The sequence below is a fragment of the Myotis yumanensis genome, unplaced genomic scaffold, assembly GCF_028538775.1.
Source record: "Myotis yumanensis isolate MYYU_CA2020_CCGP unplaced genomic scaffold, mMyoYum1.0.hap1 SCAF_5, whole genome shotgun sequence".
NCBI classification, from domain to species: domain Eukaryota; kingdom Metazoa; phylum Chordata; class Mammalia; order Chiroptera; family Vespertilionidae; genus Myotis; species Myotis yumanensis.
Genome location: NW_027223756.1, coordinates 49844607 through 49859665, shown reverse-complemented (window position 1 = coordinate 49859665; position 15059 = coordinate 49844607). Strand labels below are relative to the sequence as shown.

The following is a 15059-nucleotide window of genomic DNA, read 5'->3' as shown; positions in this document are numbered from 1 at the left end:
ATTCAAGATGGAATATATAATCTTCTACATGGTCACTCCTATTAATTATTCTGTCTTGCTTTATTCGATATCATAAAAGTCTAGATTAAAGGAAGTTATACAGTTTTTAAATGTGTAGTCAGACAAACATTCTTATGTTCTGGGGAGGGCCAGGGAGGGATATAGTGAAGACAAACATGGACAAGAACTGGTAGCGAGACCAAAAAAGGGAAAATTAATTCTTGAGGAAGGCCAGTAAATCTCAGGAGGCTTGATGTTACCCATGAACTGAAATATTTCAAATGCTACAGTGACAACCATTGCTTCATCTCTTCCTCATCAAGAGGTCTCTTCTAAATCTGTCCTTTGCTTACATTTTTTCCCTAGTGAAATATTTCTTCCTCCCTATCTATCTCTCTGCCTCTCAGTCTTCCTCTCTTCTTTCCTCTTCTCTTCTCCTTTATTTTTCTCCCTTCTTTCCTCATCTCCTATCTCCCTCACTACTTCTTCTCTTCCTCTGTATCAGGTATTCTCCGAAGTCCTGTAAAGATATAAAAGTCAACTGACTCCATGTTAAAGATAACTGACATCCAGGTAAAAGACAGCTGGCATAAAGATGTTAAATACTTCTCCCAGCATGACTGGGAGCGGAGTTGGGATAATTCAAGGCTCTGATCATATCACTCCTCTATCCAAATGTCTTCCCAGATTTCTTGGTGCCTATAAATTGCATAAAGCTCCTTGATAGATGGCCCTTTACAGCAAATGATCCCAACCTGTATCCTCAAGTATTTTTACCTCTTGCCCCTTTCATGAAGGTCCCCATGTTATAGCATCAAGGAACACCCACTCTTTCTCAACCACAAATGGGCTTTTATAACTCTTTGATGCATGCCTTCTATACAGCACCAGCTTGCTTTGTCATATCCTTCATTGCCTAAAACTTTTACTCATCCTTCAGAACCCACACCACCTCTTCTGTGAAACCTCTCCTGACACTCACAGCCTGAATTAGTTACTACTCACTCTGGATGCCCACAGGAAAATGCTCACATTTCCAGCACAGCCTTCATTACATTGTACTGGATTATTCATACATTTGCCTCACCCACTAGACTCTAAAGTCCCAAATGAAAGCAATGGGACCTTATTCACTAGCAAACCCGGTGCTGGCCACCTAATTTAAGGTCATTGTAATGAGGGGTATATATTACCTAAGAAATGCATCATTGGCCTGGTTGGTGTGGCTCAGTAGTTGAGCATCGACCTAGGAGCCAGGAGGTTATGGGTTCGGTTCCTGGTCAGGCCATATGCCTGGATTTCGGGCTCTATCCCCAGCGTGAGTCATGCAGGAGGCAGCTGATTGGTGATTCTCTGTCATCATTGATGTTTCTGTCTCTCTCTTCCTCTTTGAAATCAATAAAAATATATTTAAAAAAGAAATGCTTCATTGATGTGTAACCTACATGTCATGATATCAGTAGCATTGACCTTAAATATAAATGTTTTAGAAATATACATGCATATTAATATAAACAAATGTTTCATATGAAAATCTGACTTTATAGAATTTAAAATTGGTTTACAAAAGTTTTGTCTTTCAGTTTCTCAAAGTCAGAAACTCTAAATCAGTGATTTACTGGTAAACATAATTCGATTTAGGAAAATGTGACATATGTGTACTTTTCAAAAGTGCTTCTATTAAGTGAAGTAACACAGTTTCACACACATGTTGGATATGGCAATCTTGTCTGTGGATATCTTTAGATTTTTTTTAAATTGTGCATAAATTTGGATTGAGAATCTTGTTCCTCTAGTTTATTTATATTTATAAGGAATAAGTGTTCTACTGATAAAATCAATATAAATTTTGGAGTTTAATGACCATGTTGCAGGAATTTTTACTATTAATTCCAACTTGTCCAACATTATATATCATGTAGTTTATGCATTTCTGCATATGTTGACCCTCACCAGCTTCTGACTTTTTCACTTTATTTCTAAATTCAAGCATATCCCTTTAGATAATGATATTTGAGTGTTAAAATAATTTTTAAATTATGTATAAATATACACATATATGTATGTGTTTATGTGTTGCATGTGTGTGAATACTTATCCACTGTCTATATAGTCCATTCTAATATATATATATATCATATGTATGTAGTCCATATAAACATACTATATATATGGAGAGAGAGAGAAAGAAGGTGGAGGAGAGTGAGAGAAAGACACCATATGCACATACACACCGTATGGTCCACTACAGGCCACTATTAATATGTAGTTTCCTCATCCTTTGAGGCCAGCTAATGATTTCCCTCTAATGAGGCTGAATATTGCAGCTGAACATTGTGGACTAAACAACATTGATGCAGCTACCAAACTGCTAATGCTCTTCTCCAGTGAGCGCTGCATCATGAAATCCTCATGAAATCGAGTGTGTTCTGCAAATTGTGTTGTTTACTCTGGTCCATCTCTCTTGTCATTTATTTTGTGCTCTGGTGAACAATTTTGTGTCATAATGACTGACAAATTGTGCCCACGATAGAGCTGGATGTGTCATAAAGAAGCAGAGAAAGAGTGCTAAGCTGGAAGTTAAAATGGACTGTTTCACCACGGCCTGAGGCTTTTTGAAGGAACTGGAAACCATGGTAAAGATGAGTAGGCCATTAGGAGCTGGTTCACATGTTTAGACATTAGGAGGGTCGTTTTACACATCCCTTCAACCAGGGCACATTGACCTGGTAGGGTCAGGCATGTCAGGGGTGAAAGGATTTTAAAAGCAATGTGATTAGTACTGTCCCTCTGGAGGAATTTTGTTAAAATGACCTCTACAGCATTGGTCCAGGTGTCCTGGGTTCCTCTGTTCCATCAGCCCTCCCAACCCTCTGCTCTCCAGTTTAGCAGAGTGTGCTAATATGTACTAGTAGATCTGTATTTATTCATTTCTATTTACTTAATGGAATTTATTGGGCTGGCATTGGCTCACAAAATTACCTTGTTATCTCATTCTTACTTCAACTGAAATAATGTTAAATTTAGGCTTTATGTTTCCTCCTGCTTTTTACTAGCTTTTTCTTAAGTGAGAAAGATAGTCATGATTTCTTTTCATTTGAAACATTTTTGTCTTAAGTAGATGTGGATGAAAAAGAGGCCACGTACTAAACCTGCAAGTCCTGCACGGTGGCTTTTCAAACCCAGAGTCCTAACGTGACCATGCAGGGAAGCCCACAGGTAGAAATTCCTGGCTGAAAGTGGGTCACAGTGGTAGCCACTTCCTGGGCCTTTAACTTCCCTGTCACGGGTCAACCTTTACCTTTGACATTGTCTTTGTGAATCTAAGATAACGTACCTTTGAAATGTCTGAGTCATTTTCTTTTCTAGCCCCATCAAAGGTACAACCAGGGGCAACAGGGCAGGACACCACATTGCTATCTTGTCCCCCACATATCCTCTGTGCGCTGTAAACGTTAACTATCCTGCACTCAGCAGTATCAAAGAAGTGTCTCTACATCTTGCTTTTTATCCAATCCCAGAGAGTTCTCGCTTTGCTTTCTCCTGCCCCCTTAATCTACCACCAATGGATTTCACGTAACCCTCCTTATGTCTCCTCCTTTGATTCTAATGTGTAAAATAAACTGCAAAACTGCCATTCTCTGGAGCGGTTTCTCAGTCTGTTGAGATTTTACTTCCTGGCAGCTGTCATCAGTCCGGATCAGATGCACTCTTATAAGACCTTTTCTTAGGCTGAACATAGAGAACCGTAGACTTGGCCACTGAACATTGGAATCCACATCTGGCTTTTTGGCCGGAACCACTATCTTCCATTAATTTGCCAAAATGACTAACACAAAGGGAAAGAGGAGAGGCACCGGCTCTGTGTTCTCTAGGCCTTTTAGGGTTGCTCCTTCGGCCGCGTACATGCGGATCTGTAAGAAAGGTGATATTGTGGGCATCAAGGGATGCCCCACAGCTGTTCCTGTGGCAAAACTGGTAGAGGCTACAGTGTCACCCAGCATGCAGTGGACATTGCTGTGAACAAACAAGGGCAAGAGTCTTGCCAAGAGAACTAATGTATGGATTCAGCATAGTAAGCACTCTAAGAGCCGAGATAGCTTCCCGAAACATGTGAAGGAACATGATCAGAAAGAGAAGGAAGTCAAAGAGAAAGATACCTGGGTTCAACTGGAGTGCCGGCCTGTTCTACCAAGAGAAACACACTATGTGAGATCCAATGGAAAGGAGCCTGAGCTGCAGGAGCCCATTCCCTATGAATTCATGGCATGACAAGTGTAAAAAATTAGAAGACCTCTGTACTGATTTTTCAAAAAAGGATCCATGTCTGAGGGCGGGATAGATCACCAAAGTTTGAAAAGGTCCCCAGTAATTCTAATGCCCAGCCAGGTTAAGCGGGACTGCTCAGAAGACTCATGTCAACTTATTATCTAACAGGTTGATAGTTCACATGGAACACTTTTCACATTTATTATCCAAGGTGTTGATATTTCACTTGGAATGCTTTTCAAACTTGTGAAAAGCCTACCCAGATGACTAATTATTTTACACCGTTTTCCTCTCCCCCAATTGAGAATTCATTTTCAAGTGAATCTAGATAATGGTATCTGACAATTAGGCCCAGAGTTCTTGAGTGGGAGAGAGAACTTATAAGAACTGTGGGTTTGGGTGCTCATTCAGAGAATAAATATCTATTGAGCATATATGAATAACTTCCTCTACACCAGTTCTATCATTTCCCGGGAATATTGAATGAGGGTTGCTTTTTATGGAAATTAAAGCTGATTCACTTACAGGCCAGATATCTCTGTTTGACAAGTGGTGGTGTGTGAGGATCCAGGCAGCCCTGTGTACTCAGAAACATTGGAAAAGCTGGGAGCTATAAAGGGACAGCTTCCTTGCTCTGCAGTGGGGGTTGTACACAGGTACTTCAGCAATGATTAACCAGGGAGTCTGCACTGACGTCAGACGAAGCAAAGTAAAAGCCAGCACCTGTGAAGCTTCTGCACTGGTTTCTACTCCAGATTCACCTGGAAAATGCTTGTTTTTCTCCATAGGTTCGAACCTGTGTCCTGCCTGAACACAAGGATACCCTGCCGGAGTTTGGGGTAAGTGCTTCTTTTGTTTCCAAAAGGCGCGCTCATCACTTCGAAGTTAATGATTTGGGTTTTCCTTGGCTTCCTGCCTAGTAGCTGACAAATGAAACGGAGTTACATTGACAGGGTGTGAGTATATGAGGAAGCTCTGTCACGTATTTGCTGAGTTGCATGGAATACATTTCTTATCTCCTGAAAATAATCCTCCAGTGAATCAGGATTTAGGCAGGCTGGCTAGCGAGGCGTCTAGAAGTTGCCCTGCAGGTAGCTGAGATGCAATTCCCAGCTAACACTCCTGGACCACCGGGAGGCTGGGGAAATTGTAGACGTGAGTTCTACCTCTTCAGGAAGGAGGCAGAGAACCAACCAGCCACCGGACTGTGATGCTTTCTGTTTCTTGCTGCTTAAACCTGTCAAAACATGCCACCTGAACCTGGCAAGGCAGCCCTTCAAATATATGCCCGAGAAGAATGCCAGCCATCTCTGAATCTGGTAGGGTAGAAGGGAAAGGGTATTGGTGCTCGCTCATGCCTAACACAAGCTTCTTGTTTCCTCTTGGGGACTGGTTGAATACCTCTGACTCAGGAGAATATCCCTGCTTTGTTTTCTGCCTTCACCTCGTGGGCTGCTCTCACTTTCACTACCAGTCTCTGTGCCTAGACTACAGGGGCTTCGTTTTAATTTCTCCAGCGGGCCTAGGGCCTAGCAAGTTCTTCCCAGCCTCAGGCCTTCATTGCTCAAGCACTTGTCTTCCTCCCTGATCTGGGTTGAGATCAGACACCTTTTGTTTCTGTGCACCCCAGGCGCCCTCCTTCAAGCTAGGTCCTCCACTGCGCACTGTCATCACACCCTTTACCCATCCTTCATCAAGTGTAAGGCCTTTTGAAATTTGTAACTATTAAAAAGTTAATAATTATTTTATAAGGAAGTCCATTTATTTCTGAGGCTCAGGATGAGATGGTTTCCCTCTTACTGTCCACCTCCCGACCCAACTATTCTGTGTTAAATCCCCCTTGCTTGAAGCTTTATTGCTATCTTGACCTAATTGTATGAATTTCCCTGCTATTTTTTTTCTCATTCAGGTTCTTGGAATACATCTTATTCATTATAAGACTTGAATCTCTGATTTTAAAGTATTTTCTTCCATCCTCTCCTGACACCATTTTCCACTGCAGGCTGGACATCTCTGTGCCTCTAGCAGCCTGTGGTGGGGGGCGAGCATAGTCTGATTTTCACGCATGTCCTACCCTTTCCTGCTCTTGCTGCTCATGCTGTGATGAGGGGAGAGGCAAGGGGACAGGTTCCTCTCTGCTTGTCCACGGGGAGGGGGAGGGTCCCTTTCTGTTGGCTCTGATGTTTCTCAGGTCAACGCTGGCTAACGGAGTCCTCTGCGTAGCAGATGATTGAAATGCTGGCTCTCTCGTGAGCACAAACATAGGTACGATGTTTTTTTCAGTGTGGATTGTGCATGTACCCACTTTCCATTCCTGTGGGGTGGGAAACTGTGTAACCGTAACTATTAGGCTTGACAGTTAAAAAAAATACCCAGGCTCTGAAAAAGGTCCTGTCTTGTAAGTTATGTGAGGGTAGATGTTGTGTATCAGCCTCATGATATCACCATCAGCTCTTCAGAGATCTTTGAAAACTTACACCACAGTTCCTGTATGTAGTTTTATAAGAATAGGTCAAAGTATTACAGTTGTGCCCATTTAACCTCTAAGCCAGCACTATTCAGTAGAAACATAATGTGTACCACAAATGTGATTTTAAACTTCCTAGGAGCCCAGGCTTTTAAAAGAGTAAAAAGAAACAGGTGAGATTAATTTTAATATTTCATTTAACCCTATACTATCTGCAAAATATTATCATTTCAAAATATAATCAATATAATTAATTATCAATAAATTATTTATCACACTCCCTTTTTTTCATTCCACATCTTATAAATTTGATGTGCATTTCACCCTTAGAGCACATCTTAATTGAGAGCTACAGCTCAAGCTAGGGCTCAAGTTGGTGGTTACGCATTGGATAGTGCAGCTCTAGACAGTATTTGGAAAATCTTGGGAGTTTCCATGCAAATTTCATTGTAAAGGAGACATGTATTCTTGATAAAGGCTTAGTTAGATGAATGTACCTGGTAGAGGTTTGCCCAGCTCATGGCCATGTGTATGAGGTTGTACATCCTCTGGCTCCTTATGCAGTAGTGCTTGACCAGGGGACCATTGAGGACCTGCTCCAGGGGGGTGTACAACCCCGCTGAGCATCCGGGATATCTGTGACTTGCTCAGAGTCCCTGCGAAGGCTGGTGAGATAAACTCTTTACTTGTACAGTCCCTGTGGAGAGCAGCCAGGGATTGAGACAGGTGCCTTCCTTTCTTCCTCCGCTTGACATCACACACTCCAGCCAAGTGAGTGATTGAAATCGTGCATGAAGCCATTTAATAATCACCTGCTTTGGGTACTTGGACCAGAACAATCGTGGTAAGTGCTGCCTGTCATGAGCAGGCTAGAAAGGTCAGAGCCGCGTGCAGTGCAGGCAGAGCGCTGTCAGAAGGAAAGGCATTGCCACCTGTCTTGGAAATGAGGCCTAGTGTGATGGGGGTGGAAGAATGCTGGACCGAAAAGCAAGAAGCCTGGACTGGAATTGGCCTGTGACCAGGTGCAAGCAGTTCACTCCTCTGGGTCCGTTTCTTCCCCTGCAGACTGGCAGTGCCTTAACAAGCCCTGCCATTCTCTGATTCCAGATGGACATTTCCTGGGCACTGCTGAACATTCCACATGATCTGACAAAAATATGAGCTATAGGGAATCATAGGTAACATGCAACAACAGTAACTGTATAGGACCATGCAAACTTTGTATCTTTGTGTTTTTTTTTTTGCACTTGTAATCTAGTATTTCTTTTAATTTATATTTTTTCTGAACCTATTGTTTATTGTGTGTGTGTGTGTGTGTGTGTGTGTATTTTATTGTGGGAATTTCTCATAGACTATATGAGAAAATATGTGTGTATATTTTTAAATACTCTCACTTTTCCAAAAAGTACTTAAGGTAGACTTATAACACTTTCAAGTCATCTGACTTTTGAGTGTATTATTATTATTATTATTATTATTATTATTATTTTAAATCCTCACCTGAGGATATGTTTATTGATTTTTATTTTTTGAGAGGCAGGAAGAGAGAGAGAGAGAAATACAAAACATTGATATGAGAGGGAAACATCAATCGATTGCCTCCAAATGCACCACAACTGGGGATCGAGTCTCCAACCTTTGGGTGCACAGGATCATGCTTCAACCAACTGAGCAACCCGGCCAGGGCTTGAGTGTATCATCTTAATCACTGTGACAGCTAATATCATGGAATGCCTCCTTTTTTCTGAGGAATGTACTAAGTGCTTTTCCTGGATAGCTTCGGCTCCAATGACAACGACTATGAGACAGGTATACCATGATCATAGGCACCTTTTTCATACAGAAACTACTAGTAAGGCCTAGAGTGGTGGAGTAACTTATCCTAGAGCGCAGGTTTGTGAAGGAGAAGACAGAGAAACAAGGCCTGGCAGTGCCATCAGTGGACACCCGCCTGGGGCCTGGGGGGATGATGGAATTGCCTGGTTTCCATTTGAAACAGAATGATTGGTTTAGGACTACACTTCAGACCTCTGAGCTCCAGCTCTAGGGAGGCTGACATGCTTTGTTTGTCTTGTTTATTTTCCCCCTGATATTGGAGCTTCCAGTTTAAAGCCTTTAAGGTGAGAATTTTAGAAACAGCACCGAAGGAGAGATGGAAAATATTGTTCCTTGAGTTCTACTTGAAATATTAAAATTCTTTTAAAAAATTTATGATTATGGTTACAGTAACAGCAAAGATGAAATAGTTTTATATTTTTATTCTTTTACATTAGGTTAAACAAAATTATTTATTTTACATTCTTGTTGGCTATTTCCCCTCATAGAAATTCAGGTTTCAAAAATAAAGACTGTTTTCCCTCTAATTCATTCTTTTACCGGAGACCAGTGAATATTCATGGGAATGAATGATGTGTTTTCCAATTTTTTTTTTGGGGGGGGCAGGTGCAGAGGGACCTAGTTTTATTTATTTTGAAGTAAAACTAATACATAAAAACCTTCTAGAAAATAAATGTATAAGCAGGCAGTGCCATTGTTGGTGTTGCAATGTGAAACAATTATACATTATCATGAAATTTTGCGGTTTCATTCATGCATTTTATGCAACATGTAGTCCCAGGATAGTGTTTTTTTTTTAAATAAATATGGTAGCGTTTATACCTACATAACACCTCCTCTGGTTTGATACATTTTTATAATGTAATGCTGGGGCGCCTTTTCCCCAGATTGATTTTTAACATGTTGTGTTATTTCTGTAAGGTCTCTTCTTATCCTTTGAGATTAGGCATGTGGCTGACAGTTGTGATGGACAGGACGGACTCACGGGCATTCTTGGCACATTGCAGGCATTCTCAGTGCAGCCCCTATGTCCCAGGTGCTGCGCTTGACTCAGAGATGGTCAAGCCAAGGTCCTGCTTCCACAGCAGCTCCTGGTCTGGTGGACAGGAGGGACAGTCAGTGGCTTATGGTCACAGTCTCTACTTGCAGCTGTGCCTCATGGCGTGTCTGCTGCCCATGTCTGGAAATAGCCACTCCACCTGTCTCCTTGCTGCATTCCAGTCTGGGGCATTTGCTCTTTTTCTTGCCGAAGAGACCACAATAACATTCATGACATGTGTAGTTTTTAATTTATTCCAAAACCCTTTGTACCTTCAGAATCTCAAAAGGCAAATGCTGAGGAATTATGGAGTTTCTGATCAGTTAAAAGTTTTCTTTGAGAATGGATAATAAGTGAGAAATGGAATGTAAATGAAAAACGCTGATTATCAGTGAAAGAGAAAGTGAAACCTCTTTAAAATACAAAATGTTAAAGGAAACTTACTACAACAGCATACAATCTACGCACTACCATTGTTTTGATTTCTCACGTTTCAGTGAATTATAGTAGTTTATAAATATCTGCAGAAAGAGCATTTCTCCTCTATCTAATAGAATAACTTACTTGAAGCTATGCCTATCCCATTCATTCATTCATTGTCAGTAAATATTTTTCACATGCCTACTGTATGCTAGACTGTGGGGGGGAGGGTATCAGAAATCAGAATAAAGCTCCTTGAGGAGCCTCAAATATCACTTATTTGGGGGTACAGAATAAGCAGATGTGTGTGTGTGTGTGTGTCTGCATGTGTGTGTGTGTTGTGATAAGTGCTAATAAAGAAAAACCCAACAGGACAGGGAACCAGGAATAGCAGAGTCTCCGAGCTCTTGTATACAAGGATGCTGTAGTTGGTATCTCTGATGAAGTCACGTAATGCTCTGTTCAGCTGATCTCTCATGGGCTTGCTCTGCCCTGTGTGTCTTCAGGCTTTGTTCACATGGCTCTTGGGCATCCTTCTGTGCCTCAGTTCACTCTCATTTCATCCCTTCGTGAGCCATTATTTTCACAAACCCTCTATTTTCACCTAACAGTCCCCACCTAACAATTTAGCATCATATGCTTCTGGCTTTGGTGACTCGGCGTCTAAACCATCTCTTTGACTTTCAAGTTAATGAATTGGGTTTATCACCACTACCATATAAGCAACTCTAACTTAAAAACTGAGTTTATTTTAAATGTTTGCCTTGAAGCCTTTTGGAACAGTTCTTCTATGTTAGAACTTGGAAAAGAGGGAGAAAAATGTGGACCAGAAGCTTTCCTTTCTTGTTATCAACAATTACTCAGCATGGACACAGCCTTTTATGCACAGAATAATTGCACACTTTCCTCTGAAAAGACCCAATTGGCCTCCAGTCTCTCATTTTAGGGAAGCCTGATAGCAGACTTATGAAGACAGAACGTTCTGGAAGATGTAGTGCTGATCTTGTAGCATATTACAATGTGTTAGGCAGCAATGGCACAGACAGTAATATGGGTTTGATATTTTCTTCTTTACTTCTTGACCTTGAGGGGAGAATGAGAAATCCTATTTATGGTATACCACAATACTGTGACTTTTAAATCAGAAGAAGCCAGGAATGTTAAAAAGAGATGAAATATTTTTTTATTTGGGAAAAGCACAACCAATTTAGAGTTTATTCTTTACATTATGAGTCAAAGAGTGGAGAAAGTAGATATTCACAGATAGTCAACACCCGGTATGATAGGTTAAAAAAGCAATTTTAGAAAATGTAACTGAACAAGTCCCATTATTTTTGTGTGTCAGGATGAAATTGTCCCATGCTAGGATAGAAATAACAAAGGAAACAAACGCTTTTAAGCATTGCTGTGATGGGGGAAAAATAGAGCATTTCTATTTATAACTTGTCCAGAGTCCCACATAAAAATAGCTCCAACAACTAGATTTGCTCATATCTGGAATACAACGTTGTTGCTGCCAGTGACGAAGAATTCTAATAAGAGCGACAGTGGCATTGGTAAATATTGAAAGTTTAGCATCTTTCTTTTACCCCAGCTTTCATATGGGGAGAAAATTAGCTAGTGGAACAGTCCTGGCTTCTGTGTCACACATTTTGTTATTTTCCAGGCTGTTTGTATTTGTTTTTAATGAAAAGGATGCATTTGCACCCCTGGGACTTACCCCATGAGGTGGATATATCAGTGATGATTGTATTTCTGTCCGTGAAATGTTTATCAGGCTAAGAGATTTAACATCTTATTCTTCTAGAGACTAATTTTGTGTGATTGCTATGACAGCAGATATATTAGGAACCTCAGAAGTTAATGAAAACTGTTCTTTCTCTCATTTTCAGCGGAGCTTCCTGGGCTATGCCAGTTTTAAAGTGGGGGAGCTACTGAGGTCAAAGGAGCAACTGCTAGCCCTGAGCCTGAGGTGGGTCTCTCGGTCTGCAATAATACCGTTACAATGCCTAGCCCGCAATATTTACTGAGGGCTGGCTGGGTTTGACAGTCACAGTTCTCGCAGATGTTTAGATGTCAGCTCTCAAAGGGCTTACATTCTCCATTGCAACAGGTTGAATTGAAACAGCAATTATTCAAGCTCACATTCAAGTTCACGTTTCAGATTGTCAAAGTTTATTAGCCCTTGTGGTGGGGGGTGGGGGGTGAGGAGGGGAATTGCATTATCATTAAAGGGATGAAATTTGTTTGAAAGTAAGAAAGCAATAGATGTGATGAGCAATGTTATTAAATAATTTGTGTTACTTATCAAAATATTACTTTTAAAATCAAGTGCATTTCTAGGATGGAAATATATTGGCTAGAGGCATTGCAGATTTTTTGATACTAGAGGGTAAAATGGTTATTTCCTTTTTTAAAGCTTATTTTGTTGCTATCTTAAATATAAACATATGTTAAAATAGACTCATATTGAAACAGACAATAGATAGAGCTGATTTATAGTATAAGGACAATTTCTTTTGATAGAGAAGATGAGATAATCTTCAGGAAGTTCTATAGTGTTTTAATAATGAAAAGAATGTTAAAAATAAATATTTATTTTTAAGTTTATAATAAATTTGAAGCAATAATATGTTGCTATATAACTGTATTCTTTTACAATTATGTGTACATGGAGTGGAGAATACTGCCTTGCAATATTTATATAGTGTAAAAATTGTATAGAATCCTAGTTGTAAACTGAAGATGCCCTTCTTTTGATGAAATATAAAGATGACTCTCAGGGACAAGATAGTATCTTAAGTTTTTTTGCTGTCTGACCCAGCCCCCAAGGACCACTTAGTACCAAGAATTTATTTTAGTAAAAATGCTGTGACGTCTGTTGGAATTTGTACTGCTGGCTGTCTTCTTTTCTGATTAGTACTGACTCATACAACAGTTTTGCATTTTGACTTAATAGGTAGCACACAATTTAAAGTAATTTATATTCATGCCTAAAAGTAAGCGTGGAAGCCACTATCTTCTCTCTGGCTTCCCTTAGGGTGTCTCGTAAACATCTGTTATTTTGTTGTTGTTGTATTTTATTTGGGAAGACATTTAAAATATTGATAGTGTGGGGGGTTTTATTCCCAATAAAATTTTGTTGCATTTATTTTCAGTCTGAAGGGTGTACGGGCCGGCTGAAAAGTCTAGTTTTTCAAAGGCACTGGGGCCCTGGAAAAACCTGTTAGCAGCCTAGCTTGGTGGTTAGATCTGACCAGAGTGCTGCTGGGTTAAAACTCGGAGCTAACTTAGAACTAGCAGCAGGTCATGTGTTTTCTAGATAAGATGCTGAACACTTTATTCCTCCTTTTGCTGACTCACAAGCAGCAGTTGTGATTTTTATCATAACTGTCACTGACAGCGGCGTGCCACACAGCATTTAGACACTGCCTGGGAAACCGAAATCAGGGGACTGGAAATTGTTGGTAAAATGAAAATTAGTGACTACATACAAGCCTTTGAGGGAGGGTAGGCACAGAACGGTCAAGTTGAGAGTACGACCCTTGGAAGGAGATAGGAATATAATAATTTCAGATTTAGAGGCTATCAAAACAAATTTCCACTTTTGATTTAATAACCCTAATTCCTGTTCAGTTGAGTTTGATTGTGTTTAAAGAAAACAAATTGAAAAACAATGAGTTGCATTTTCTAGAATAAATAATTCTTGAAAATCAATTCTGAAATGGCTAGGTTATTATTTTTTTTTCCCTTTAGTGCTTTGCCAAGTTTTTCGATTTCCCTCCCTATGAACCAGACACAGTAGACTTATCATAGCCTGTGATTTCTGGTGCTTCATGTCTTTTTACTTCTGATGTAATTAATCTTCTCTCTACTGACTAGAGAGACTCTGTGGTACAGAGCTGGGGAACATTAGGTCAGGAACAAAAAGCTTGTTTTGGGTTGTTTGTTTTGTTTTAAATATTTCCTTGTACTGATTATATCTGACTTTTATCCCACTTATAGTCCAGACACTTTAACACAATACAATTCTCAGGTTGTTATGTTTTAAAATATAGAGATGTATGGGAAAGGCTATTAAAGAAATAAACATTCGTCTTCTGTTTATTTTTAAGATTTCCCTATTTTATATAACATTTATAGGTATACATATTGATGCATATACATATGTATCATAGAATGTGTTGTTGCATATGTATTTGTTTATCTGATTTTTAGGACTATTTTGCTTTCCCACAAACCATAAATACTTATTTTCTACCATCAAATATTTGTGCTTAGAGAAGTTAAGATCCAAATTATGATGTCTTTACATTTTTATTATATTTTATTAATTTAACCTTCATAAACACACATATACACTTCATTTTTGTTGTTTGTAAAAACAAAAGAACAACAGATAAAACCTACATATTTGAAATGTAATCCCCCAAAGGCTTGTTCTTCACTCCAGAGCTGGAAATAATAAGGAAAGGCTCCTTAAACTATGACATATGGTTTTCTCCACAAGTGCACTCAGCGTGATAAAGACACGAAATTGCCACCATCATCTCACATGTTGGGAGCCCACGGGTGTCCTAGACACCCCAGGGCAATGAATCAGAATAAGTTTGTTCTTAGAATCCTATGAGTGCCTCTGAACCTCCGCAGTAACCTGAGATGCACCTTGGCCATAGTCTGACAATACAGTTTTAAATGAAAAATTATTTTTCTATTCAAATTAAATTAAACTTGTTTAGAGTTTTAATCTCTTACTACTACTACTATGCTTTTCCTACACAGAGATAAAGACTATACACATCATCTTACTTTAAACACCAGATATATTCTTTAAAGTTCTGTGTATGATGGAATGCTTCTGTAACAGCACCTTTTCTTATCAATAGCTATTTGAACCTCAGAGATGAATTTTAAAAACCACATCCATGTGTCTTGTTATATCTATTTTGAATACATTCTACTCTCTTTTGAAAGTCTTCCAGTTAGCTTTCCTAGATACTAAAAAGCAGGAGTGCAGCCAAAATTTCT

General features: G+C 39.6%; 1 protein-coding gene across 7 annotated transcripts in view; it reads left to right on the top strand.

The window, feature by feature from the left end:
- The window catches only part of INPP4B (inositol polyphosphate-4-phosphatase type II B), a 593476-nt gene that overhangs the window by 384060 nt on the left and 194357 nt on the right, over nucleotides 1–15059 (top strand). For all 7 annotated transcript variants that reach the window (XM_070415225.1, XM_070415230.1, XM_070415224.1 and 4 more), the window contains 2 exons: nucleotides 5058–5108; nucleotides 11924–12003. In XM_070415225.1, coding sequence (XP_070271326.1) covers nucleotides 5058–5108; nucleotides 11924–12003 — 131 coding nt within the window. The remainder of the gene's footprint in view (nucleotides 1–5057; nucleotides 5109–11923; nucleotides 12004–15059) is intronic.